The sequence below is a fragment of the Nipponia nippon genome, unplaced genomic scaffold, assembly GCF_047370975.1.
Source record: "Nipponia nippon isolate SJK-2023a ecotype South Korea unplaced genomic scaffold, ASM4737097v1 scaffold_10, whole genome shotgun sequence".
NCBI classification, from domain to species: domain Eukaryota; kingdom Metazoa; phylum Chordata; class Aves; order Pelecaniformes; family Threskiornithidae; genus Nipponia; species Nipponia nippon.
In genome coordinates, this window is record NW_028262291.1 from 19,423,191 (window position 1) to 19,450,619 (window position 27,429).

At 40.1% G+C, this 27,429-nt stretch overlaps 2 protein-coding genes across 6 annotated transcripts in view; both read right to left on the reverse strand.

The window, feature by feature from the left end:
• LOC104021080 (mucin-5B) overlaps positions 1-7,049 on the reverse strand; it is a 64,212-nt gene extending 57,163 nt beyond the window's left edge. For 3 of the 5 annotated variants that reach the window (XR_015701870.1, XR_015701869.1, XM_087745805.1), the window contains exons 1-4: positions 6,915-7,049; positions 4,152-4,351; positions 2,198-2,453; positions 616-730 (exon numbers count right to left, since the gene is read on the reverse strand). Coding sequence is in view for 1 of the 5 variants with exons in the window: in XM_087745805.1 (XP_087601931.1) it covers positions 616-730; positions 2,198-2,453; positions 4,152-4,233 (453 nt within the window). In the remaining 4 variants the exon portion in view is untranslated. Of the gene's footprint in view, positions 1-615; positions 731-2,197; positions 2,454-4,151; positions 4,352-6,914 lie in introns of those variants that run through there. The other 2 variants (XM_087745807.1, XM_087745806.1) reach the window with 1 other exon arrangement.
• An 8,747-nt stretch (positions 7,050-15,796) lies between these two features.
• Positions 15,797-27,429, reverse strand: part of MUC2 (mucin 2, oligomeric mucus/gel-forming) — a 92,421-nt gene continuing 80,788 nt past the window's right edge. Inside the window, exons 45-60 of the mRNA XM_087746666.1 lie at positions 26,791-27,038; positions 25,477-25,660; positions 25,142-25,346; positions 24,644-24,822; positions 23,915-23,984; positions 23,493-23,593; positions 23,293-23,324; positions 22,941-23,118; positions 22,227-22,331; positions 20,988-21,028; positions 20,203-20,325; positions 19,633-19,731; positions 18,839-18,967; positions 18,121-18,160; positions 17,712-17,841; positions 15,797-16,301 (exon numbers count right to left, since the gene is read on the reverse strand). Of these exons, the coding sequence (XP_087602792.1) occupies positions 16,046-16,301; positions 17,712-17,841; positions 18,121-18,160; positions 18,839-18,967; positions 19,633-19,731; positions 20,203-20,325; positions 20,988-21,028; positions 22,227-22,331; positions 22,941-23,118; positions 23,293-23,324; positions 23,493-23,593; positions 23,915-23,984; positions 24,644-24,822; positions 25,142-25,346; positions 25,477-25,660; positions 26,791-27,038 (2,120 nt within the window). The 3' untranslated portion in view covers positions 15,797-16,045. The remainder of the gene's footprint in view (positions 16,302-17,711; positions 17,842-18,120; positions 18,161-18,838; positions 18,968-19,632; positions 19,732-20,202; positions 20,326-20,987; positions 21,029-22,226; positions 22,332-22,940; positions 23,119-23,292; positions 23,325-23,492; positions 23,594-23,914; positions 23,985-24,643; positions 24,823-25,141; positions 25,347-25,476; positions 25,661-26,790; positions 27,039-27,429) is intronic.

The window sequence follows — 27,429 nt, forward strand, 5'->3', positions numbered from 1 at the left end:
TGAATATCACTTGGTTGCTTCCTGACTTTTTTTCTCTCTATTTACCTTCTACCCTCTCTCTGCCTCTCTGAACTGCAAAACATGACATACAACTTTAATTTATTTAATCTCAGTCCTGATTGTGGAGGATAAGTGTTCACACCCAAAAATGTAAATACACTGTTGCAGAAGAGGATATTTTGGGGTGGCTGTATAGAGGGAAGCTCCCGCATAGCAAGGCTTTGGAATGAGAGAGGCCAAGGTCTGAACTGGCCATACAGAATAGTTTCCCCCACAAGACGTGCATCGAGACAGGTAACAAGTCAGAGCTGGACAGACTAGCTGTGCTGCTGCCAGTGCCCTATGGAGGAAGCAGATAACTACAGAGGTGCTATCTCCAGGGTTAACAGTGGCATCTTTTGTCACATAAATTTAGTTGGGAATGCATGGGGATTGTGACTCCATGCCCCTGCCCCATGAAACTATTACCTAGTTTGGTATGTCCCTATCAGCTTATGGATACAGTGATAACTCCCCGCCACAATCTCTTATATCAACACAGCGGCTGCATCCAGCTCTGCTTTTCATCATTGATGAGGTTCACCAAGAGAAAAACAACTAACTGGCTGTTCATACTAGGAGAGTGTCAGCCCAGTTCCACTTGAGTGTCAGACCCAGCTTGGAAGTAACTTGGAAGTAAGCACAGGTGTCCTCAATCAGGATGCTCTTCAAGCTGAAGGGCATGGGGATCCTGGAAATTGGAGGGAACAAAACAGATTGCATTGAAAAAAAGACTGATGAAATCCTCTTGGAGATGTAGGAAGAAAAACTACAGACAAAAGGAGCTATATAAGCCATGGCGACATTCTTTCAAGGTCAGCCTTCAACCCCACAATGCATTAAATTTAGGTACAATCACCTTGTCCACTGTGAACTTTTACCAACCTTAATCCAACACAATGTATTTTGGTCATGAGTGTGTCAATAATACATTAGTCGCTCAACTGATATCAATGCAACTCTGCTGGTTTACGTATCCTGAGGCCCTAACCCAAAAGGTTATAAGGATCAAGTTCACAATACTAAGAAAATGGCCCTCCGCACGAGGATACTGCAGGTTCTCATCATCCCTCCAGGCTTTCCTTGACATTTGGAACTTACAGAGGTGTGAAAGGAGGTCTGTTCTGTTACTCATGCACTGATGTGACTCAGACCTACATTACTTTTTCATCTCACCAAGACAATTACTGTTCATTTTCCCAGAGCCTGAAAAACCTAGAAAATCAGGAGGATTAAAAGATAGGAGATTTCTTTCTCCTTTGATTTAAAAGATACATCTGGGCTTTTCTACTATAATTACAACTGAGTGATGCTATTCTATATTTTGTTGTTTCTAGAAGGCTGTCAAGAGAAGACAGCCCATATGCTTGTAATTTTCTCTCCAAGACCGGGAGGGTTTTTCCCAGAGTCGAAGCTTGCCTTCGCCCTTCACACCTATATGTTGGGAGGAGGTCACTGCACTTCTCATGAGGGCTGCCCTTAAAATTATGCCTAACTTTCAGCTACTGTTGTATATGACTTTTCACTTATGAAGTATTTTTACCCTTCTGTTTGCAGTTTGCTTTCTGGTTCATTTCATACTGGAATTAAAGGTGTGGATTTTGACTCCTGAAACTTCTGTCTTCTGTGTAAGAAGATCCCAAGGCAAGCTGTGATCTGCAAAGCAGTGCAATTTTCTAGACTAATCTGTCTGGAAACAGAAAACTTTTTCTAAAAGGACCATCTGCTCCTGAACAGCAACATAAAACAGTAGGGTTGGTACCACAGAAATAATGTTTTGAGAAAAAAATACAAAGTTTCTACAAAATCAAAACCGTCTATAAATAAAGTCTTGATTTTATCTCCTTCCCTCCACCCCTCCCTCTCAAATCAAAGCAACATTAAGGAAACCTACAACTGCTGTTTTTGTAACATATACATTGCCTTTTGCTTAACATGTTGGTGTTGATCCCTGTGATATGTAGTTTACATGCTTCTTGCCTGCTCCACCACTATGGGGTAGACTCTTCACAATACCCTGTTCAAAGTGCTATGAACATATCATACACAGCCATTTGCACCTCTGCAGAATAGGACCAGTTTCTAGACAGACCACCTGTTACTGATATATAGCAATAAAACTGTTGCACAAGAAAACAACAGTATGGTCTTTACTCACTTGTTCCCATTCACCGTGATGCCTGTCTCCTTCACCTCCAAGATCACTCCATCAATGGTGACAGTGAAATAGATCAGGAAGCTGTTCTTGTCACTGCGCCTGATTTGGATGTTAAAGTCCTGGTAGCTGTCATTGCAGTGCGAAGCGAAGACATATGTGCAGGTTCCAGGAAAAGTGAACTTAACATGGTCAAATGTATGAAAGTGGAAATTGCCCCAGGTGGCACATTCACTCCTACTGACAGTAGAGACCTGGACTAAAGAAAGAGTCATAGGAGGGGAGTTTAGAAATTCACCACACATGAAGTACTTTTTGCTTCTTTTTGTTGAAGAACATTAAAGGAGAGATTTTCAAAGGCAAGAATGTTAACCCCTGGAAGATACTAGCTTGTGGGAAGGAGTTTCATCTCACTGAACTTTTGAAGTCCGTGCCAGAGATATCTGCAACATAAGCAGATGAGCCCAGGCTCCTTTGAAGTTAACAGTGAGAAGCAGAAGACGTTCAGCTTCCTTACCTTACATATCTACCTAGGAAGAAGACGCTCCAAGACTGCATGTTTCTCTCCATTGTCTGTAAAGGTTGCTGAGGGGTGCCAATGTAGACAGCACCCCTCAGCATTTACACTGTAGATACAGTTACACTGTAGATATCGAAAGTGAAGTGAGGGAATCCCATCCTGGCTGCCTAAATCTCATTTCTACTTTTCATATCCTGCTTCTTAACACAGGCAAGACTTTGCGCAAAGTCTTGAATTGAGTCCCTTCCAGGAGATATCACAGGTGGCATGACTCTTCAGCAAAATGGCAGCTGCTGATCTCAGCAGTTGAGGCTGCCACCAGCTTCAGCAGTTGGCTCAGAGCTACTTGTTTTTCATCTCAACCAAAACTCATGTCTTGGACCTCTGAGTTGTACCTCTGTCGAAGGTATTGATACATATTTCCAGTGCATATAAGACATCAATTCAGAAAGTAGTTTTCATACCACTGAGCTGCACAAAGCCAATATGAATCACTTTGAATCAAATAAGATATGCTTGCTACAAAATGTTTTTAGGATTTCTTCTAGGGACATCTGAAAGAATGACAAATGAAAATGGGCAAATTTCTTTGTGTTGTTTATGTAGCACATTTAGGAAAATCACCATAGCAACATCCATCACAGATCAAATCAAAACCAGTCATTAATGTACTCAGTGAACTCTAAAATATTATTAAATAATCCTACCTAAGAACCAGCAGGGGAATGCTGAAAAATTCAGATCTTGATGTTAGAAATGTGCAACACAAACTCAAGTGCCAAGAAGTCCTTACAGAAACAGCTTTTTAAAGGGACTGTAATTTGCCACAGGTGTTTGCAGCACTAAAGTGGAGTAGGGTAATTTAGCACTTTTCTACACAATAATGAGGGGAAATGAGAAAGTTTGGCTATTCTTGGAAGTGGAGTTGCTAGAATTACTAAGATAGCAATAACTGTCACATCAGTTGTTTGTGTATTAAGCAACTGGGAAAAGTGTAAGACATTCAAAATCAAACCAGGAGGTAACATTGCAGCAGACCACAAAAAAAAGTGATGACTCCTAATGCAGTATTTCATACTGGTCACAACCCTAGCAGGCATTATGGTAACATACTTCTTCTATAAAGAATACATGTGAAATGTGTTGAAAAGGGTGTCACCATTTTTTTATGATGCAGACTGCATCCAGAGAGTCTCCTCTTTAAGATTAGTCACTTAGGACATAAAACAGTTGATAAACTACCTAGTAGTGAAACAAAAAAAGGTAAACTACTTAAATGGTTCACATTGAGGATAAAAATGTACAATGTTAAACAGTATCTGGCATGCCTACAGCTCTTACATGAATATGTTACACACTTTCATTTGACAACTCTATTTGTCACCTATGGAGAGCAATATGTGAGCAAATAATCTGAGAATTAGATTTTTTTCTTACCTATCTGAACTGGTTCTTTGCCCTTGCAAAAACTCCAAACCAGGCAGAAGATCCAGAATGACCTCCCCTTTTTTATTTCCATCTTGCCATGAAGCAGTAACTTGAAAATCCTTCCAGGGAAGTGTTTTTTTCTTGGCTTATAGGCAGATTTTTATAGTCCAGGAATTTGGCGTGAGAACAAAACACTGATGGCAGGGTCCCTGAAAGGTGGAGCCTCATTCAATTTTCTTTCAGTGGTTCATGTTTAGCACCCAGCAACCTCCTGTCTTTCAGACAAGTATCCAGTTCTCTCTTGCTTTATGTGGAGACAGATAGCTGTCCTTTTCTTATTTCCTTTTTTTAATGTAGGTTCCCCCACCCCCAACCCCTACAGTGTTGCTTTTTCTTTGGCAACAGTAGTTTTTCTTTTTTATAACATCTGATTAGTAACAAGCAATCATTGTCCTCTTTCAGAGCTTTTCTCTGGCTTGCACATCAGCACGGTCTCCCAGCTTAAGGAAAAGTGTTTGTTGCCTCTGCTAGCTTGATGGTGACTTCTAAATGACAGAGCAAAAAATATTGTAAAAGGTCAGGCATAATGTATGGTTTATTTAGAGCAAAAACTTTTGGCAGGAGGGCAATGTCCTTTAAGAAGCGTATCAAACATATGTTACAAAAAGGCCAGAGATTTAGTACTTCAACAGACCAGGAATGGCATTAGTCCACAAAATGCAAACTTCTCACCTCTACTGCACAAATGGGACTTAATTACACCAGTCAGGCATGGGAAGTTAATTTATTCTTTATGCATACAGAGGTGGTGGTTTCTCCAAACAGCATAAGGGAGCAGTGCCCCAGTCCCACCAAAATGTAGACCACAATTCATTCCTTCACCTCCTAAATTACACTGCTGCAAAAGGGTCCCTTGGTGCTATTGAAGTGATTTAATAGCTTATCACATAACCATAAAAAAATCCAGTGGGCTCAGTCATGAGCTGATCTACATTCCACTGTAGGACAGTTCTTAGATATTCTGTCACAGATGTTTGATGTCAGTAGTTTTAGGGTCTCTTCTAGAGATTTACTTGCTCTGTAGGCACAAGTTGACCTGGTATTTCTTCACCTTATCCGTTTTGTGGGGGAACTGCCTCTGACACGGAGGAAGCCTTTCACCTAGTCCCAGCAAATCAAACATGGGTAACAGACGTTCCCACACTTTCAACTGCTCCATGCCCCTTTGGGAATACACCAATGCCAGAATGATTGCCAGTAGTAAGTGGGCACAAATACAGTTTAAAGTGGACTTAGGTTTCACCCCTGTTGCAAGTCCTCAGGTCAAGTCTGTCCATGCACTCACTGGGGAATACACATGTCCTTTTATCTGGTTTATCTGGCTGACAGTAAACTGATCCTTGAGAACCACGTCTTTCTCACTGCTTTACCAAGCTTCCTGGCATTTACAAAGTTAGAGTGTCCTAAAGCTGGTCCACTGCTTCTTTCAGCTGTTCCCCCTACACAGTTATGAGCCACTTACTAAGTGGCTTACAGAATTGCAGGTGCCAATGTCTCAGATGAAGATTTGCTGCTGCTGTTGCTCTTAAGAAAATCCTGCACTAGCGGGCGAGAGCATTGTGCAGTACATGAAACATGAGTTCATGTTACCCCTTTCCCACTGTCCGTGCCCCATTAATTCCATTGTCAGTCACACTTGAGGCAGGGCACTACTGGAAGGTAAAGTCTGTTCCTGAAGCCCTGCCATTTTGGCTGGAATACAGAACCAACAGACTTTACGGCACTGGTGATCGAACTAACAGGCTTCTGCTGCTTTTCTTTTCAATAATAACGCATTTTCCCTGCTGATCTGCATCCAAATAGTCACAAAGTAAACCAGCAGAGTATTAGTAGATAAACTGAGCCAGGAGAATATGACATTGTAGATATGAGGTTGATATGAAATTGAATACAATGCAATAGTAACACTCAAATTCAGCAGATTACCATAGTAACTTTCAAATTGAGTTCTTGTTCAGGCTGCAGAACAGTGTTAATGGCAGGTGTGGGGAAGGGCTGTGAAGCCCAGGAGAAAAAGCACACAGGTCAGTAGACCAGACCCTGACAAAGAGAGCTTAGTTAAGGATAAAGATGGAAAGCTGAAACCTATTAATTTTCCCAAATCAAAGCTAGTGTCAAAATCCAAATGCAGAACTCCGCTGAGATAGAATCCATTTTTTTTTAATCATGGTCCTCTTCCCTTCCCATTCCCACCGAGGCAATCAAGGCACCTATTTAATTCATATTGGTATGAGAGCAGAAAGAAGAATAGGAGTATGATTCCTGACCCTAGAAAAAAATGCCCTTATTCCCAGTGGGCAGCACAAAAGCAGCAGGAACCACATATGAACTACTTGCCAAAGATACCCTTCAGGTTGGAGTAGTCCTTACATGACAAAGACGTGGTGAGGCTGACCACTGCAACTCCCAGCCCTTTGTCTTCTACATGTGGGGTGGGCAGGAGGGATGAGCTAAGTCATGATTTCCCCCTGCAAGCCCCACTTAACACTCAGGGGCCTGGGAAGAACATGAACAGCACATGTCAAAACTGTGTCCAAGGAACAGACAGAATAAACAAATAATTCATTGAACCACCATCCACTTATGCTCCACTCAGCAGAGAAAGTAATATCAGTCATCTGGGATCCTCCCCTGAGAAAAGCAAGACCACTCTTGCTACTCAGAGAAACAGGAAACCCAGTCTTCTTGCTCTGTACCTAGCAATTTTCTTACCTCTGCTTGTCTGCTCCATCATTTTTGCCATTCCTTTGCCATTTCTTGGGGAGCAGAGTTCCTGTCAGTGACTAACCAGAGCTGCTGCTTCTGGCTTCTCCACTGAGAGTGCTGGCTACACTCCTTAGAAATCACTGGCTGCTTCAATCCCCTGCAATGATTTCAGGGCTACTGACAGGGGAAGGATATTTGCATTCAATGAAGTTTTTATATTCAAGTGTGGCAATACTGAGGTTTTCAGAAGAAACACATGGTAGCTTTTCAGAAGGAAATTCAGACTGACAGGGAGCTTGTGAATATCTTGATCACTTACCACTGAATCATTGCTATTGCAGGCATGCAAGTTATAACTATTCCCCCTGCAGTGACATACTGGGATTAATAACTCTTCCCTTTATTGGGCCCTGCAGCATGAGGCCTTCACTCTGCTGCAGCTGTACTAGCAAAAAGAACAGTTCCTCTTGGTCCCTTTACAGCCCATTTCATGGATCATTTGCCATTAAAGGGTACATGATTTTAGTAAATACAATAGGTAAATATTAACTCAGCTTCTTTAACGCCACTGACTCACTGGAGACAAACCGTCATGAAGCTAATGTAATACACCAGTGACTCACATCTCATATTTTTTAATACAAACTTGGTAAAGAGGCACTCAAATTGGGGGCATGTGGTGGATTAATGCCATTCATAGCCAGCCACCGTACTGAAGCCTGGCCATTACATTTGTATCGTACCCTTCTGTCAAAAGGTGATCCCATACGGACCGTAACATATTAAGGCTACCAAGACTTTTGTAACACACCAGTCTGTGTCAGTCCAAGCACTGGTGGAGTTCAGTCTGGAAATCCTCTAATATTCCAGTTCATTTCAGGCAAAGATGGTACTGCTTCTTAAAATGTGAATCCACTATAAAACGGTGTTTTACAAGCACTACCTAGATAATAACTCTAGAGAAATGCTGTGTACTTCATTAACAAGGTAATGTTAGCTAGGAAAACAATTAATTTGGATTTGGTGTCAAGCCCTCTTGTGCTGATAATCCACATGATAAAACCATCTGAAGTGAATTTGGCAAAATATTTTACATAACTGACAGTTACAACACTATTATGCACATTCTAAATTGCCAGAAGAACTCAAGAACACCATGGATTATATTTTTATCCTTGGTATAATCCCATAGAATTTAGGAAATTCACATCAAATATTTATTTGATCCATCAGGTTTACATCCACCACACAGTTTGAAACAACTGGCACTAAGTATAAGGTAATCATAGAATCATAGAATCATAGAATCATAGAATTGTTAAGGTTGGAAAAGACCCTTAAGATCATCAAGTCCAACCATTAACCTATCACTGCCAAGTCCACCACTAAACCATGTCCTCAAGCACCACGTCTACTCATCTTTTAAATACCTCCAGGGAGGGAGACTCAATCACTTCCCTGGGCAGCCTGTTCCAGTGCCTGACTACCCTTTCGGTGAAGAAATTTTTTCTAATATCCAACCTAAACTTCCCCTGGCGCAGCTTGAGGCCATTTCCTCTTGTCCTGTCGCTTGTTACTAGGGAGAAGAGACCGACCCCCACCTCACTACAACCTCCTTTCAGATAGCTGTAGAGAGCAATAAGGTCTCCCCTCAGCCTCCTCTTCTCCAGACCAAACAACCCCAGCTCCCTCAGCTGCTCCTCGACTTGTTCTCTGGGCCCTTCACCAGCTTCGTTGCCCTTCTTTGGACATGCTCCAGCACCTTAGTGTCCTTCTTCTAGTGAGGGGCCCAAAACTGAACACAGTATTCGAGGTGTAGTCTCACCAGTGCTGAGTACAGGGGCACTATCACCTCCCTGGTCCTGCTGGCCACACTATTCCTGATACAAGCCAGGATGCCATTGGCCCTCTTGGCCACCTGAGCACACTGCTGACTCATGTTCAGGCGGCTGTCAATCAACAACCCCAGGCCCTTTTCTGCCAGGCAGCTCTCCAGCCACTCCTCCCCAAGCCTGTAGCATTGCATGGAGTTGTTGTGACCCAAGTGCAGGACCCAACACTTAGCCTTGTTGAATCTTGTACAGTTGGCCCTGGCCCATCGATCCAGCCTGTCCAGGTCCCTCTGTAGGGCTGTCCTACCCTCCAGCACATCAACACTTCCACCCAACTTGGTGTCATCTGCAAACTTACTGAGGGTGCACTCAATCCCCTCATCCAGATCATCAATGAAGATATTGAACAGGACCAGCCCCAATACTGAGCCCTGGGGAACACCGCTTGTGACCAGCCGCCAACTGGATTTGACTCCATTCACCACCACTCTCTGGGCTCGGCCGTCCAGCCAGTTTTTAACCCAGCGCATCTGTAACAGGCAGAGGAAAAGCAGGGAACGGATCTCTGCCATAAATTGTCAATTAACATACATGAAGAATGCCTTCAGTATTTTAATTTTGATAGGAGATGGTTGGATGTTTCCTTACATTTTGCCTTAGAATGAACACAAAGCTCCTTAACCTCTCATCTTGCTATAGGGTTCCTTGACTTTTCCTGAACTAATCAAGGGCATTAGTTACTTCTGTTTGCAAGGAATCAGTTCAGCTGCTCTTTTTTTTTTTTTTTTAAGAAGATTTAGATCTTTCAAAATAGCATGGAAGGAGTAATGACACGGCTGATTGGTGTTTGTGCACACAGGTCTCATTGACCTACTGGCATTTCCTCACATAAGAAAGACTCCCTGCATAGAAAGCCATCTCATCAGGAGATTGGGCCCTTGATCTTTTTCTACTTGAAAGACTCTTCTTTAAACAACCTTCCTGGTGACAAACAAAGGGAACCCGGGGCCCCGCCTGGGGAAGGATATGAGCATTCTGCTTTAAGAATTAGAGCTTTATGGGTTTCAGGCTAGAGCAGATTCCACCCCTTTTTGTAAAAGCAAATTATTTCATGGATGCCAAGACAATTCAGAAGAGGCCACTGCATACTTAATACTGAAGTCTGTATAACCCTGAAATTACATACCCAGTAACCATATCCACCATGACTGAAAGTTACTGCAAGCCAAAAATAAGGCAGAGAGATGTGGCAGAGAACAGGTTTAGATGAGAAGCTAAGCAACCTTAGACTGTTTTTTTCCCTAAATTGGACTTACACTATGTTCCTATTAAGGACCTGATCTAAAATTCTGTCAGAGCATTTCTACTGTACTCATGAGATTGTGATCCCTCCAACATGAACCGTGATATTTTGCAGTAAGCAGCTAACTTTTCTATGTCATCCAAGTTTCAGAGCTTATCTTGCCATGAATGCTGTAGCCACTAAAACCAAAGCAGTTTTGTAGGTGGCTGAATACCAATTTTCTTTTAAATTCAAATGAGTAGAGAGAGGAAAAACAAGACAAATGGGGCCACAGTCTTTCCCCAGGCCTCTGCTTAGCACGTTGCAGAAGTTAGAATTAGCCACCCAATAGCTAGCTGCCCTTAGTGTGCTGTGTTTAGCTCAGGCTCCTTATGTTTTTAAGAAGGAGAAGAATGAGCTTATAGCTCCCATAGATGCTGCAAGCAAAGTGCAAGAAGTGCTCAGCTATACGAGTCCAAATGGACAGACTATTGAAATTTCACTGCTGTGTCAGGTCACAAGCACTGTGTAAAGCCATGTTCCTTGATCACAGTTCCTGTTGCCTTTTGTTACTGCTTAAAAGAGAGCTGCATGAAGCAAAGGTGCTCCTTCTCAGTCCCAGCTCTGCCATACTTTCTCTCTACTTGATTTCTGCCAAATAGGGTAGTTGTATGTATGTTGCTTCACTTAGTATCTGAGGTTTCTTCTCCACCCTGCTCCTCACATACATGCTAATCTTTGCACGATTTGAAAATCTGTGATGCTTCTCTTATCATCAGGTCAGACTGAGATTAATGGCCTTGGTATGGTCAGGCAGTAGCTTCTTCTATGTGCGAAGATTAGCATTTGTGTGACTAACTGAATTAGGCTCTCATGACTAGTCCTTCTGTTTAGCCTTCAAAGCAAATGAGAAGGTCTTCACCTGTCAAATATACCATATAATATGACCAGAAACAAATTTCCAGAATGCTTCTTACAAGCTACTCTTTGTAAGAGTAATTGCTTATCACCAGAAGATCTGTGATTTCCTGGAACTAAGGAAGCTCAATGGCAGTTGGGAGAACCCATTTCTTTGTCAAATATGGAGGCTAGCCAAAAGCATAGCAAAAGGTGATATAAAGTGTTTTCTGTCTTTAAACCACTCTGCAACAGAGAGACCTTCTGATATGGAAGTTGTTGCATTGAAGCAATATCAAAAATACATCAGGAGTTCTACTATGTTTGGTGAGTTTTTTCAAAGTCTTGGAATAAGGAAAAAATTACAGTGGTGTTTTTCACTGTTCTAGAGACAAGTTTGTGAAAGGAATTCAAGCATTTTACATATGAATGCTGAAAAACTGGAACATTAAAGGAAGTCCAGTTTGAACATATCAGATTTTAAGAGCATGATGCTGAAAAAGAACTTCCAGGATTTTCTACATTAGTGATGGGAATATGGCTTACGTAGCCTGGTTGGAAGCTAGTCTGGGAGGTTGCCAGTTAAGAACACAGTTCTTCGTGGTAGCCTGAAAAGATTGAGTGAATTTAGGAAATTTGGCCTAGGAAGAGAGCTGCTTAACTTGAAGAACTTGTTCTGCCTTAAAATACCCCTACCCCTCAAAGTTTCTGCTGGGAGATGAAATTTCAGAAATTGTATATCAATGTTACAGCTATTTAAATGTATTGTTTCAGTTTTGTGGGACCTAAAGTTCACAAGAATTTTCCTTCCTATGGTCTTAGAGTTTGCAAGTCTATTTCTGCCTCTTTTCCCAGTATCTGAGTTTGCTTTAGCAAAGTTCAAACAGTGTATAACAATCACAGTAACTACATGATTATTTACTTAGGGCTTTGCCTTTGATGAAATCCTTTCATTGGGGCTTATGTGCAGAGTTGCATGTGTTTAGTTCAGTGAAGTGTGGTTTAGCAAGGTACAGTCCAACAGTAAACATATTGAGAATTTATCTTACCCTTCCTCTCCTACAGCGCAAAATGATAATGTTATAATACATAGTTACATTACTAAACAAGGTAGTTATTAGATCAGAAATCTCTACCTTGTATTATTTTGGGGAGGGTTCTTCTTGGTTTGCATGTGGCTTTTTCCCCCCTTCTGAATCCCATCTGCCTCACCTCAGATAGCAGCAGTGATTTTTCCATTTGCTAACAAGTGTTTTCCTTTCTGCTCCTGGTGTTCTCAAAACACTTGTCCAGTAATGGTTCATAAAGCAACTGTGCTCACTTTATCAGCAAATCTTCTGAGAACTCCTTTTTAACTCTAGATGAAAGTTCTCACTGTATTACTGTAGAGTCATACGAACAACACTGAGTTCCCAGTGCATCTCCAGCTAATTAGGAAGAAATTGTCTGAGCTTCAAACTGCCTTGGAGAAGACTACAACTGTGAATGAAACTCATGTACTTCCACAGGTAAGCTGCACACCACAATCGCCTTGCTTCCAGGGAAGCATGTAACACTGTAAGGAAGGTTCAGGGTGCATCTAAGGGAATACTTGTGTGTATCCCCCCTAAATGGCCCACAACGCAATAGGACAATGATCTTTTTGCTTATTAGAGTGGCCAAGTGTGTCAAGAGCTGCAATGGAGGCCTTCAGCTGCCCCTCTCTGAGCTGCAGCTAGCCTACTGAGGCTTGCTCCAGCATTTGGCAGTTGTCTTCTACAGCTAGCTCTATGCTGTGAGGAGCTTCCTGTAAGACTGCAGCTGCCTGGGAAGGATTTGCTCGAGCTTCCAGCTACCTTGGAGGTGCCTGCAACTGAGGCAAGGACTCCAAATCACAACCTCTGGCAATCAAGACAATAATCATCCCAGCTCCAGCCTGTACTAGGGAATTTCAGCCTGTCCGTATCTGCCCTTCCTTCCCTTATGGAAAGCAGCAATAAGGCCATGATTTTTTTTTGTTCTATTTTATTCAACAAAATGTCCAAGCAGGTTCAAGCACTTCTTTGAGGGCCTCAGGGACATGTTGAAACACCATGCTTAGAGGAACTCTGCTCGTATCTTCCTTAGGGACAATGTGACAAAGTGAGGCCAAACCAAGCAGCTCTTGGAGAGCTAGGACCCTGTCTTTTGGTGCCTTCAAAGGTTATGTGGCTAGAAGTCCCACTTGCCTCCCAGGAAGGCTTCCTCCTTTTTCAAGGCAAAACTAAAACTGCTAAGGAACTGCAGATGAAGAAAAAGAAACAAAACAAAAAGAAAGCCTTTGCCACCAATGGAAGTGGGAGGCGAAACTGAAAGTCTAAGAGGAGATGAACACAGGACTCGGGCATGGAGACAGGATGGTGTTCTAGCCACTCTGCCACCCAGCTGAACTCTGCTGAGGCTCTTGCTACTGCTCCCTTCTTGCTAGACTCCAGAAGACAAGGAAATTCCTGGTGAATGGAGTCATTCTTGGATGACAGAGGGAGTCAAGCCCATTCCCTTCCAGCACCAATGCTTTTTATGAAGCTGTCAGTGCCCCTTGCAGTAGGTCCTGCCTGGGAGACAATGGGATCAGAAGGTTCCACTGTCTCCTCTGAGCCCCTAAAGGGCTGACATAGCCTTGTGAGAGATTTCTTCAGTTTTTCCCCTGTGTTTTCCAGATGAATCTCTGCTTGTGACCTACAGACCCAACAGCTCTTGCTTAAGAAACTAAAATGCTCCATGGGATCAGGTAGGACAGGTCTCCATATACTTCCAAGAGGGTTGTAGGAAGGAGCAAAAGTGCTGCTCACTGCCACTGTTACTGTCTTTGTAGGCATACACAGTTAAAGCGTCTTTCCTTCCTTTCTCTCCAAAAGACTATCTATGGATTTCTCTGCTGAAAAAAGTTTAATCTGTTCAATTTTGTCATTCAGTTCCAATGGAAATACAGGTGGAAACTGAACTGCAAATTTCTAAGGTGACTAAGAGTGCAGAAAGGGGTGGAGGTTTGACATGTACAGTTTGACCTGGAACTGCCAAGCACTTGTAAGTAAAAATTCTCTGACAGCGCCTGCTTAGGAACCTGCTTCTGGGCAGCACTGACCCAGCACCAAAACTGAAGAGCCTGCTGTAATCCAGAGCACCGTAAGGAACACCATCCTGTGCATGCATGTAAATTCCTGTCAGAAGAATTTTTTTTCAGTGCTTACTAACAGCATACAAGTGTCTGTGGGGAAATACCAGCATTCATTCTTCTCAGAAGTGAAACCCTCTACTTGATGAAGTACAAACTCTCTTTTGGAGGCAGCTTGTTTTTTTGTGTCCAAAGTAATTTTACATTCTTAGCTCTAGACTGCCCTGCAGTGGCAAAGCCAAAATCTGCAGCCTTATTGACAGGATCTTTTAACTTCCTTATTTAGAAGTAGTTTGCCTATCACTAGAAGGGACAGAAAGAGCCCATGCAAACTACAGAACAAGCAAAAAAAAAAAATTAAGCAAGGGAGATTTTAGTCTTCAGTGTAAATATAGTATGCAGGAAAATGCCACTACTGACTTGGAATATTTAATCTCTTTTTCATAGGAAACAAGGCAGATTTGATCACACCTTGTATCTGTTTGTCTCCAGAAGCTATTTGTTGACTTCTGCCAAATTTAACTGCTAAAATGAAGATCTCAAAGACAGCTAAATGTCAATAGATTTTGAGAAAAGTGGGTTTTGCAAACAACTCAAGGAAAAGTATGGCTGTAGTGTCAGCACAGAAATTGTTAGACAACAAAGAATTCACAGAGGAAAGTGACCTTGTAAATGCCCTAGGAGAAAAGTCTCAGTCACAGCTCACAATGAACTTAGAGACAGAAATTCTTAGAAACCCATACTAAAGCAGAAACCAGGCTTCATTAGTTCTGGAGCTTGCTTTGTATACTGACGAAACTTCCTTCTTCTTAGATCAGGTACCTCTCCCCCTCCACAGAAATTAGCTCCTAATCATAGTACTCTAAAGATGCAAAACTTCTGGAGTTTCATTTTCTGTGCATTCTTACCAGTGTCTGCATTCTAAGCTGCAACACATTTGGCAGGGCTAGTAGTAGCACAAAATGGTGCCACCAATTCTTTAGGTAGCAAAGATGCTTGTATTCAGGTTGGCTGTGGCTCAAGCAGTTACTTTAAGTTCTCAGAAGGGTAAAGCACAATTAGTGGTTATTAACAGAGGCAAAATAATACCAAAAGCATTTTTTACACAGAACAGAAGGTGTGGATTACGCTTCAGATGATTCAAGAGACATGTCCATCTCTCAGCTAATCTCCTTCAGCTCCTCTTAGAGTAAGACCAGATGAACAGGCACTTTAGAATGCAATTCAGCTAACCTCCTTTGGATATGTCCTTTGTTGTGAGACAAATGAATGTAGAAAATGGCTATTTCTCTCCTCTCTCTAGAGGAAGCCTAGGATTACTAGCTCAGAGATGGGCATCTCTTTTGCAGATGCTGGAATTTGGAGACCTCTTACTATAGTACTAACTATACATCCCGCAAGCACTGTGAATGAACTTCATATTCTCATAGCTGAGGGACTACTTTCTTAGTGAAAATGAGATCTGGTGCTGAACTAGAAGTTTCTCCGAGTCATCTGAATCACTTCATGATGCATTGTTCATCTTTGGCTTTGTTCTGGCAGACACCATCAACTTCTGCCCCACCTTACATGTTGGGTCCTCCAGACAGTACCTTCTAAGATTTCAGTTTTTAAGGAGCCAGAAATAGATACCCCTAAATTTTAGGAAATATGTCAGTTGACTTCCTATAACTTGAAAAAGAACTTTTCTTCTCCTTTAAAACTCAGGCTCATCAAGACAGCACACGAATAAGTACAAAACCCACAGTTTTTTAAATGTGCTTTTAATCATTCAGAGAAAATAAGCTGATTATAAAAGGGTCCAAAAGGCTGTGCACTTGGAAGAATACAAATTTGTGTTCTTATTTTGTGCACAAATAAATAGAGCACTGTTAAAAATAATCAGAGAACAAACAGGATACAGTAACTGGGAAAAGCAAAGTTCAAAAGTAGTCAAGGAAGATAAGAATGGTGCATAGTCCTTTTAGTTGAATGCTGCTAGGTTTTTTCCACTTCATTTTGATGTTAAGCTGATGGCTCTCTTGATACGGTTCAGAGTGCTCGCCTTGTCATTTTCTTCTGTGCTCTGCAACTCACTGGATTGTGAGCTGCTGCATTCAGTGTCCTGACAGCTGCAGCTTTCCACATATATATACTTATGTGAAATTGAATGCCCAGTGGGGCATATCAGTTCCACTTCCCTCACAGTAGTCCTTGATTCTCTGCAGCAGGAACAGCTGTGCTCCATAGAATTGGCCTCAGCAGAGTATCTGTTAACATGGAAAGTGGCAACATTACTCTGTGCCAGAAACCAGCGTACAGAGGAGAGGGTGAAATTACATACAGAACTCCTGTGAGAAGTTTGGAATAATATGTAGAAGAGCCACAGTTGTGGCTAAGCTCATCTGACAGAGCAGTGGTTATAAGAATATGCTTTTAAAATTCATTGCATTTCCTGAGATTTTTTTCTGGTAAAACAATTAGTATTGAAGTCCTAGTAAAAAAACCCAGTGAGTTCTAGGAATTCAGCTTCCTTAGATTCCTCTCATCATCCCAGTGGTGATGGATGTTAAATACACCAGATCAACAATTAAGGGCAGACAAAGCCCTGACTTGAATAAGAAAACTGCATAGACAAGTGGCTACAATGCCATCTACAATGACATCGCATCAATCAATTGGCTACAAGGGCTACAATTGCATCACGTGAATCAAAGTGCATATCCCAAACCAGGCAGTGTTAACAGGAAGGGGAAGCAGCAGCTCTTTCTGTTCCCATCCCACAGCAAAATATTTTTTGCAGCCTTGTGTTCATCAGCTTCCCAAGCACCATTCCTAACCTGCAGAATCTGTCAATATCAGACTATAAACTGTCAAGAGCCATCTTTTTCTTGTATTTGTGTGCAGAGGCAACCACAGCAAGACTCTAGTTTATAAGGTATTTCAAAATACTAATAAACCCACCAGCTAATCGGGGTTCAATCCGAGACTAAAGATCAGTTTTCTCCCATGTAAGGTGCCCTGTGGCATATTCAGTGATAGGCAGCAGATGACAGTTTCTTTGGGGAGTTAGAATTATGTTTTTCCAGTGGTTTAATAGCTCAGTACCAGGTGCCCTACTAGCCACTTTCTTATAGCCACTTTCTTGTAGATTCTCTCATTTCAGAGAAAAATATACAGTGAAACTACTCTCCTAAAACTACCCCTAAAGCATTTGTTTTCTAATTTCTTTACTGTATAAAAATTGTGCACGTTTGAATCTTCCTTTAAAAGATGTATGTGTATTTCATTTTAGATGTTAATTATTGAGAAGCAGCTTTTCAGCATCAGGTCTGGCTGCTCTCTGGGCTCATTCCCTTTACAGGAAATAATGCATGCCTTTTGTGATGATTTCTAGCCAAGGTGGTCTGACACAAATGACAGACAAGCCAGCTCTTAATGTATGAATAGACCTTATCATAGCTGTCTGAATCTCAAGACAATTTAATACACTTTTCTGCTTTGTATTAAGATGAATCAACTGTTCAGTCACAGATCTCATGATTTTGTGCCCATGATTTGGGGAGCTGATAGTTTCAGGTTTTCTACCATTCTGTAGTCTACCTATTTATTGTTCCTTTTATATAAACAAGCTCAGTGCCAGCAGAATTAAAATCTCATTGTCCTATCAGTTTACTTACAGCGAGAAGGTTCCACATGTTCCTTCACATTCAGTCATGACAACTCTGTCCACAGAACGGCAGCCCTTATAGACGATAAAGTCTTTCATTTGACGGACAGAGCACGGTGTGGGGCTATCCAGAGGTGCACCTATAGGGAAAGATTAGAAAATACTTTCAGTGAAATAGCTCCAGAAGTTCCTTGCAATTCACTTCACTAGTACACTCAAAGAATTGTCTTAAGTGGTCTTTCTACTTCAGTTTAAACTTCTCCAGAGAGATCAGACAGTGAATGCTTGGAATAACAAATATAAATATGAAAGTATCTATTTAAATACAAACATATCAGCCTCTATGGCTGCAAAATGGGTTGATTTAAAAAGAAAATTCATTCTCTGTATTGTTGATTCAGGTACAGTGGCATACTTACAGGTTTTGCAACAACCGTTAGGTAAGAATGCAATAGTACCCTAAAAGAACAAAGAAACAGGAAAAATAATATTATTTTCTTTCTCTGTATTAAAGAGTCTTTTAGGACAATAACTGAGGAGAGCAATTCCTCAATGGTTGGAAATAACCAGCAAAAACTGTAGCATTGTTCTGAATAAACAAAGATAATGGTCTCTTCCAGACTTGAAATCTATCAATTTACAAAGGACTGTGGAAATAAAGATAATGCATTGAAGGAAGTCTACAGTTAACATCATGCAATTTTTCCTCAGAAACAATTCCAAAAAGGGTTTTCTCAGAGACTTCTATATTTCCACGGGGAGTATGCATGGTGTTACTGGCAGCCTACTGACTGAACAGCTGATTGTTTCTGTAGCATTCAAGAAAACACGGCTCTTGTTCAAACAAGGCCCCACACAAAGCAGTCACCAAGGACTTTGTATCTCAGTGCTGACCAGTGTTTTGGCTTCTGAGATACAGCTGCCAGTTATAAGCCTTGAACTCTCACCCAGACATCTTATTTTATACACTCTATAGGTCTGTGCATGGATGCAGCAGGAAGTTTTGCCCTTGGAACTGAAAAACTTTGGTGAAAGGTCATCAGAGCTTAATTTGACTTTTGTTGCTAGTTAGATGGCTGAACTAAACTGAAGTAATCTATGCATTGAGTAGAGGGTAAATTTTCCGTATTTACTTACAGGTTTGCAGCTCTCCTCATTGAATGCTGGGCAGCTAATCTCAGATGTGGAAGAGATAAGATGGTTCTGGATATTTACACAGCTATAAATGGTGCAGTTGTTGTAAGGATCATTTTTAAACTCTCCAGGCTGCAAGTAAAATACAAAATGTAATAAGGAAAGCTGAAGGGAACTCACACAGAAATTCTCCTGTCCTCTGACAATGACTTTCCTCTTGTTTCCCAGTTAATTATTTTTAGGTTAACAGCTGTTTTGGATACAGATTATTACATGTATTGCAGTATGCCACACGTGGAGAGAATCTTCCATTTTACATGGGATTTCCCTTGGAAAACAAAAATCCCTCTAAAATATGTAAAGTACATTAGAGTTATTAACAAATTCATCCATGTCAATGGATTTTGCCTAGGGAAAGCTAAACTGTTATGTGGTAATTAACAACCCTGAACTTTCACCCTACAAGGGCAATAGAATTGTTTCACATGCAGGCTTTATTAGTGTTTTTCAGCACACAGAAATCAAATAATATAGAAAAGCCCAAGCTTCCAGACATTGCAGGAAAAAACCTTCCAATGGTATTGGATTTGTCATTCCAGGAAGAGCCTTCCAGAAAATTTGATTTCATGTGTCCTTCCTTCAGGCCAAAAAATTGTAGATAGGTTTTGCTTTAGGTGAGTCTCTGACCTTTCAGGTGCAAACTTACACTAAGCCTTATCTCTGAGAAGGAGATGTTCCCTCTCTGAAAGGGGAACTTTACAAATTTGGTAGAGACATAAGAGGTAGACCATACTTACACTCAAGATGAGGTCAGAATTGTTTTCTCTATGTATAACACACTTAGTCTGTACACATCTTCCACAACATTCACCTTTCACTGGTTGACGTTCATATCCCTAGATATTAAAATTAATTAAAAATGAAAGCACTATGATGATAGATGCATTTTTGAGAAATAAATGAAAACATACTAAACCGTTAATTGATTATGCTTTGAAGTGCATTCTAGATTTGTGCCTGTCTGTGCTTTTCTGTGTTCCAACCCAATGGAAGACAAGTAATAAAAGCAGGCTATAGATGGAATAAATTAAAGCACTATAATAAATATGCCTAATAATTAAATATCACTCCATTAAGTGCTCTACAGAAATTTCCCAGCTAATCCTCCCAATGTGAACTGAATACTGTAAGTTACACAGCCAAGCTTCAAGTAAGAGATTGCTCAAGGACAGTTGGCATCTGCACTGTAGTTAGACCCTTGATTTCTGCTCCCTGTCCTTTGCTTAAACTGCTCATTGATCAAACTGCTTTTCACGTACATGGGTATTTTGGAGGGGGGTTATGTTTGTTTTAAGTTTGTCACTTACTGGTTCACAATATGTGTTGCATGGAATATGTTCACATGAGATGATATTCAGTTGAGTGCTGACATTAACTTCATTAGTGCAGAAACAATTCTGACACTTATCAACAAAGACTGAGGAATTAGGCTATAAATTTTAAGAAAAAAAAAGGTTCATATATTAATTAGATATGACATGTGTGACAGACATTTGTTAATTTCCAAAAGATCTGTAAACCAAGTGATGGAAAAGGAAACAATCATAAACACTATTGGATAGCTATTTGGCTGGCCATTTATGAAGACAACATTTTAAATACTGAATTTAATTTAACGTGTGTCTTTATTAAAGTCCTATATAGCAATGATAAACTCAGCTATTAAAAGGACATATGTCATACAAATATCTGCAATAAAACAATTACTAGACCCAACAGAATTCATTAAGAATCTAAGTCTGTTTAGAATAATACCTATTTACAAATCTTTTCATTTTTGAAAGCAGAGTCTTAAAACTGCAATAATGCGCTGACAGTAAATGTGGACTGACTTTTTAAAACGCATGCACACTTAACTCTAAACCCAAATCTCTCTCTGATATTGACATATGAACAACTCTTCAGTCTCTTTCATACACAGCAATCTTTTCAGAAATGATTTAGTCTTTGTGAAATTGATGAACTCCTAATGGGAATTTGAAAATTTCTAAACTATTGATTGTACTCAATAAACCTCCTTACAGCACTTCTGATAAAGTATACTAACTGGTCTTTTAAGCATTTTCAGAAGACTGTTGAAATAGGAACTTACCAAGAACTCAGCATTCTGATGTACACAAACCCTCTTGGGAACTGTTAACAAGCAAAGAGTTAGGTGGTTACACAGGGGGAAAAAAAAGTCTTCACCCCACTTTAGTCAAACTCATTTCTTCCACAGTGAATCACAATACATACGGTCAAATATATTGGCTGTTCCCCATTTCTGGTGGCAGATATGACATATATAAAGCACAAGAACAAATACTGCATGTGCAGAAAGGGAGGAAGAGTTGGTCCAATATACACAGCCCAGTTCATAGCCAAGAATGTCCACTTAACAGGTACAAATAGTTCCTTGTTTCAATTACCAAGAACAAAGCAGACTTTGTAAAGCTGTCTTCTGTTGGGAATGCTTACAGGGACATTTTGCTAGATTAAGCTCAGACCACAGTCCCAGTTAATTCTGTAGCTGTTCTTACATGTACTTAAAACCAGGAAAATTGAACTTGAGCCACCTGACCTATATCTGATTTCATAGCTGTTTGTCATAACCATAGCAGTAGTAACCAATGTTAATAGTAACCAATTTGTAGAATCTGACTGTGTTTATTACCTCTTTCAATAGGCTATTGTATACAGTCTTACTAAGTGTGATGCTGTCATGGTTTAACCCCAGCCAGCAACTAAGCACCACACAGCCGCTCGCTCACTCCTCCCCTCCAGTGGGATGGGGGAGAGAATTGAAAGGGTGAAAGTGAGAAAACTCGTGGGTTGAGATAAGAACAGTTTAGTAATTGAAGTAAAATAAAATAGAATAGTAGTAACAGTAGTAGTAATAATAATAATAATATACAATAATAATAATATACAAAGCAAGTGATGATACATTATACAATTGCTCACCACCCACCGACTGATGCCCAGCATGTCCCCGAGCAGCAATTGCTGCCCCCCAGCCAACTCCCCCCAGTTTATATACTGAGCATGACATCATATGGTATGGAATAGCCCTTTGGCCAGTCTGGGTCAGCTGTCCTGGCTGTGCCCCCTCCCACCTTCTTGTGCACCAGGCAGAGCACGGGAAGCTAAAAAGTCCTTGACTAGTGTAAACACTACTTAGCAACAATTAAAACATCAGTGTGTTAGCAACATTATTCTCATACATACCAAAACACAGCACTATACCAGCTACTAGAAAGAAAATGAACTCTATCCCAGCTGAAACCAGGACAGATGCTAAATTATGTAATATATAATGCTAATCATTGTAATATATTTCCAAGGGACTTACCACACTGGTACACAGGACAGCACTGACCACTGGGAATATGAGAATGAACTTCAAATCCCAGTGTACACTTGGGGACTTTAGTTGTGCACAAGCTTGTATTGCATTCTGAAAAAAAAGAAATAAGCCAGAAAGTACACTAAATCATGGCTACTAGAAATAGGCATCTATCAAAGCATTTAGGATAGACTTTCCTTTGCTAGGAAACAGTCCAGATCCTCTCCAAAGAAACAAATTGCAGAAAGAGAACACATTTTTGTTACTGAATCCAGACTTCGGATTGGGGGACTGCACTAATTTATGAAACTTTTTCTACTGTGTAATCACCAAGTGTTAAAAAAGCATCACAAGTCTTTGCAAAGAAGTAGTGGACAACTGTTACTCTCTCCAAGGTTGTAGGCAACTGCTGCAAAATGAAAACCCACATAGAATTCCATAATATATCTGCATTTCACTTGAATAAAATGTGGTCCTGAACTCAAGAACTATAGATTCAGTTATGTTGAGTCCCATAATTGTAAATTCAGTTATGCCGAGTCATTGCAATATTAAAACATATTTTCCCTAACATTGAGCAAGCTGTTGTTAAAAAGCATGAGGAAAGATACTATTTTGTGACTCCCTGCTGTGGGTCTCTGGTGCTAAACTAGTTCAGTTCTCTTTTCCTTTCTATTCCTAAAAGGCACAGAAAGACTAGAAACAAAAGTATAAACTCACTGCAGGTGACAATGGGACAGCAGGAGTCTTCAGAATTGACTTCATTGACCTCATAGAAGCCTTCTCCATCACAACTGGTCTTATTTTGTTTGGCACATTCATGAGGCTCACATGCAATGCCACTTCCACCTTCCAGGCAAATACAATCCTGACAGTTTACGGTAAACTTTTCCCCAAACTGTCATTAAAGAAAATAAAGTGAGTGATTGCATGGTTACCAATTAAAAAGAACAGAAGTAAAAACAGGAATGAAAAGTTGTGAGACCACAAAACAAGACTGCACCAGTGGAGACCACTCCCCTCTCCCCACCCCCAGCCTCTACTTGAAATACAAAAGCATATGGCAGCATACCTCTCTTGGTTTTTTATCCACTCCAACACAGCCTGTGACAATAGCAAAATAAATTTCCATTACCTCTCATATAACAGTAGATATCTCTACTATATGTTGTGTAAGTACTGCATGCAGACAGATCTATGTTGCATACATGAGAAGAAAACAACAAAGAGTAAAAAAACAAACATGCATCCAAGTGAAGCAGTAAAACTCACCACAGGTTTTCACACAGACATCCACACCAGAGTCATACAGCATTGTTCCATTAGGACAGAAACAGCCTTCCACTTGTTTAGTTGAAGTTTCGTTTTGTTGACTGTATGAGACAAAATGTTCAGAGGAACACCATTACTGTCATAGGCATGCAGAGAAAGATTATGCCAAATAACCTTTCACTGAAGATACAGTGACAAATGATCTGCACATTCGAGATTTAGGGATTGTCAGTGTTCATGTTTGGTATAGCCAAACAACATAAACAGTACAGGCACCCGGATTTAGGATCAAGAGAACAGTGGCACCAAATTTGACAGTCAATTTAAGACATGACAGGAGGTTGATTTCTCTCATCCACCTGTGCATTACATATGAGTGAATAGTTGTATGAGCTATAACTAACAGTGAAGGAATTATTTACCTTGATTTGCAGGTTATCTCTTTAATAGGACCACATGCTCTGTATTCTTTATCTGAGGGGCATTTATAAGCTGGAATGGGAGGATAAAAAGGAGGAAGAGCTCAGTAACAAGATCATATAAAACCCCCATGACATGCCAAGAAATTAAACACTGACTACTCATTTTCCTATATATCTTTGACAATCTTGAGAAGCAAAGAGAAAAAAAAACAAAAACCAGATATCAGACTCATGTCTCTGAATGGAATTACTTTATGCAATTTAGTCATAGCGATATAGCACCATACTTTACATTAAGGAGATAAAGCTAAGAGTCTACATCTTGATTACAGGTTTTTTCATAATTTCAGTCTCTTTTGCACATGTTTTCAAAGGGGCATGTATTCCTACCCCCTGTCCTCTTCCTACTACAGCTGAAAATGAATGCATATGTCACTAAATACAGAGCGATCTGCTGATGCCTGCAAAAGACAAAACTGCCCATGTACAAAAAAGTATCTACTGATATAAATGTTTCTGGCACATTCAATAAATATATTTTTGCAGGCTCATTTATCATTTTCAATGTTAAAAATGTTACCTGTAAAATTACTTAAGGAAAGCAGCTGGTGTGATTTATTGGTGTCTTCATTGCTCAGAAAGCAATATAACTTACTATTAGGACATTATTGCTGAAACAATTCCATATAAGCTTCCCTAACAGTTCAAGATAAATGGCCAAATACTTACAGCAAACACCATTGGTATGACTTCTCCAGTCAATGCATACACCTTGATCAGCACAGGTGGCAGCATAGATCTGCAGACTTGAGCATTCCAGGTCTAAGTTGGGAAGCACACAACTATCAAAAACGCAGGCTGCATAGTACTTTTCAGGCTGGACAAAGCCATGGCACGGCTTGAATAGACTAGAAATAGAAACATTTATCGTTATTAGTTACTCTGTTTTCTGCTAAGTGAGTGTGGGAAAAGGCAAGAGCATAGGACAGTGGAGGGCAGAGTGTGTAAAACACCAGAACATCAAGAAAAGTTAACGTAGCAGCCAAAGAGATGGAAGACAACTATCAGCAAAGAATGACATCTAGAAACAGTAAAAGGAATGGAAGCAACCCACAAAGCTACAAGAAATGGAGCAATAGTTAGAAACACTTTTTATTGAGAAATGAATCCTAAAATTGCCATGTAATTTGAAGATCAAAGGCTTATAAACCCCAGAGGAATGACTACCTTCCCAAAAGAAGCTCGCAGATGGAAGATTCTTTGCAAGGCTGCTTCGGGGTTGTACTAGGTGCTTTTGTAGGAATTAGGCCTGGAGAGCACTGTGGTTTGGAGGGATCAACAACTTGCCAATGATCTGCCATGGTTTCACAGTTTTCTGCAATGTTTCCATTCGGCAACATGCAGTCATCTGCTGTGTTGTTATTGCAAGTACCTAAAATTGGTAAGGGAAGAAAGAATTCACTCACAGATTTGTTATCAAATTCCATTCACCTTTGTGGCAGGGCTGTCATTTAACTGTTTTGGTTTTCTGAGAGTACAAAAATTACAAAAGTAAGCCTTACCACATTGTCCATGCGTGTTGTTGCCAAACTGGCTGTAGGGCATTCTGATAGAAAAGGATAAGCCATTGTAGGTCACATTCATACCTAGTTCAGGAATTTCCACTACACGATTTATGCCTGACTCATAGATGCTCAAGCCAAATTTTTTATAAGGCAAAGCCACTGGCTGTTTGTTTACTGTCACCTAATAAATAAAAGAAAACAGAACAGAGACATATATTTAGTTTGACTTTAGAAAACAATTGACTGTTCATTACTTTGCATTGGGGATAAAATGTAAAGGCAAATAACGTGCTTTTAGTTTGTAACAAGTGTCCCTGTGTTTCCTTTTATGTTACTGGAAAGTCAAACTTTTCGTCTCTGAGACAAAGAAAAGGTCTATCAGCCACGGATAAACTACGCTAAAATTCAGTTTAAACAAAACAGATAAATTCTAACACTGAACAGATTTACTGGAGTTACTATGGCACTGAAGACACCCCATGAAAGTGCAATATAAAATTCTCCTAAATTCCTAGTGTACACAATTTTAACTTTCTTGGCATAAAGGGAACATGCTTGTAGGAAAATTAAATGAAAGAAATAAGCCAAAATCTTTGTTATTTATTTAAATACAGTAGCCATGATACACCTATGGAACTAACACTACTAGTTTTACTGAGCAATGGTAGATTTCCTTGCTTTGGAGAAAAAAAAGCAAATTTTGAACAATATGCTGCAACCTAACTTCTAATATTCCTACACAGTAATGTACAAAAATAAACCAAACCCCACGAAAACCTAAATACAAACACTTCTCACCCAATTTTGAAGCCCCAAAGCTGGGGCATCATGTTTGTCAATGAAATAAACACATAAGAGCCCCTATTCTGAAAAATTAAAAAAGTGACACCAATCAAAGCTAGCAATGGTACTTTTCAAAAATGTTTAAGCCCAGTATTTTATTGTTATGGCTAGTTTTCGTTGTATCCTCCCATTCAACATTTATTCTTCTCCTTTGTTACATTAATATTAATTATAAACGAATTTCTTTTATATCCTTTACTTTTAGCAATTTGTCCATAGTTGTGTATTTAGGCATAAGGCACTGCAAATATTTGAGATAAAAAAGGGAAGAAGTTGTAGAAATTTTTCCCCATATTCAGAGTAAAAAAAGCAGTCCTTCAAAGCAGTCCTATTTTATAATCCAAACTGGTATTAAATCTAAAACACAGATTCCTTTTTAATTTTTTTCCTAACATTGTGAGTACAAATATCAGGTTGATGCTGTATTAATATTTTAATCAAGAAATCAAAGGTAACATTCTCCAATACCTCTACTTGTAGAGTATTTGGTTTGACTGTTGCTATGCGCACTTCCTGAGTCTCATGTCTCACAATGAGTGTTCGAGGACAGGAGACTACATCCCGTGTATCACAATGGTAGTTATCAATGTAGACACCAAAGTTGTCAACTTTCTTATAAATCTCTTCCACAAGGACATATGTACAATTCCCTTGATAGCTGTAGTACAGTCCATCAAAAGTCATGTAATGTGGGTCTCCCCAGCCAGTGCAGTAGCCTACAAAAAGAGGTAGCTAGGTTAGCTTCTTATGGCAACATACAGAATTAGACCAGACTACAAAAAAAATCTGTAGGTGTGGGATTCATTTCATCTAACTGTAAGCATTTAAATTTCTAAAAAAGTGTATATGTCAATGCATAAGCTCATTATCTAGAGGTCATCAATAACAGAGAAAAATAGGCACTTTCAGGGCACAGTTCATCATCTGACTTATTTCTGATAGACAAGTGAGAAGAGGATTAACTGCACCCTAGATATACCTTTACTGATAGTTTGAACAAGTAACTTATATGTAGGCTTCTACCCTATAGATGTCTGCATCTGGACATTTAAATCCTGCCTCAGGAGACCAATTTATTCTATTGACACAATAGTTACGTAGAAATGA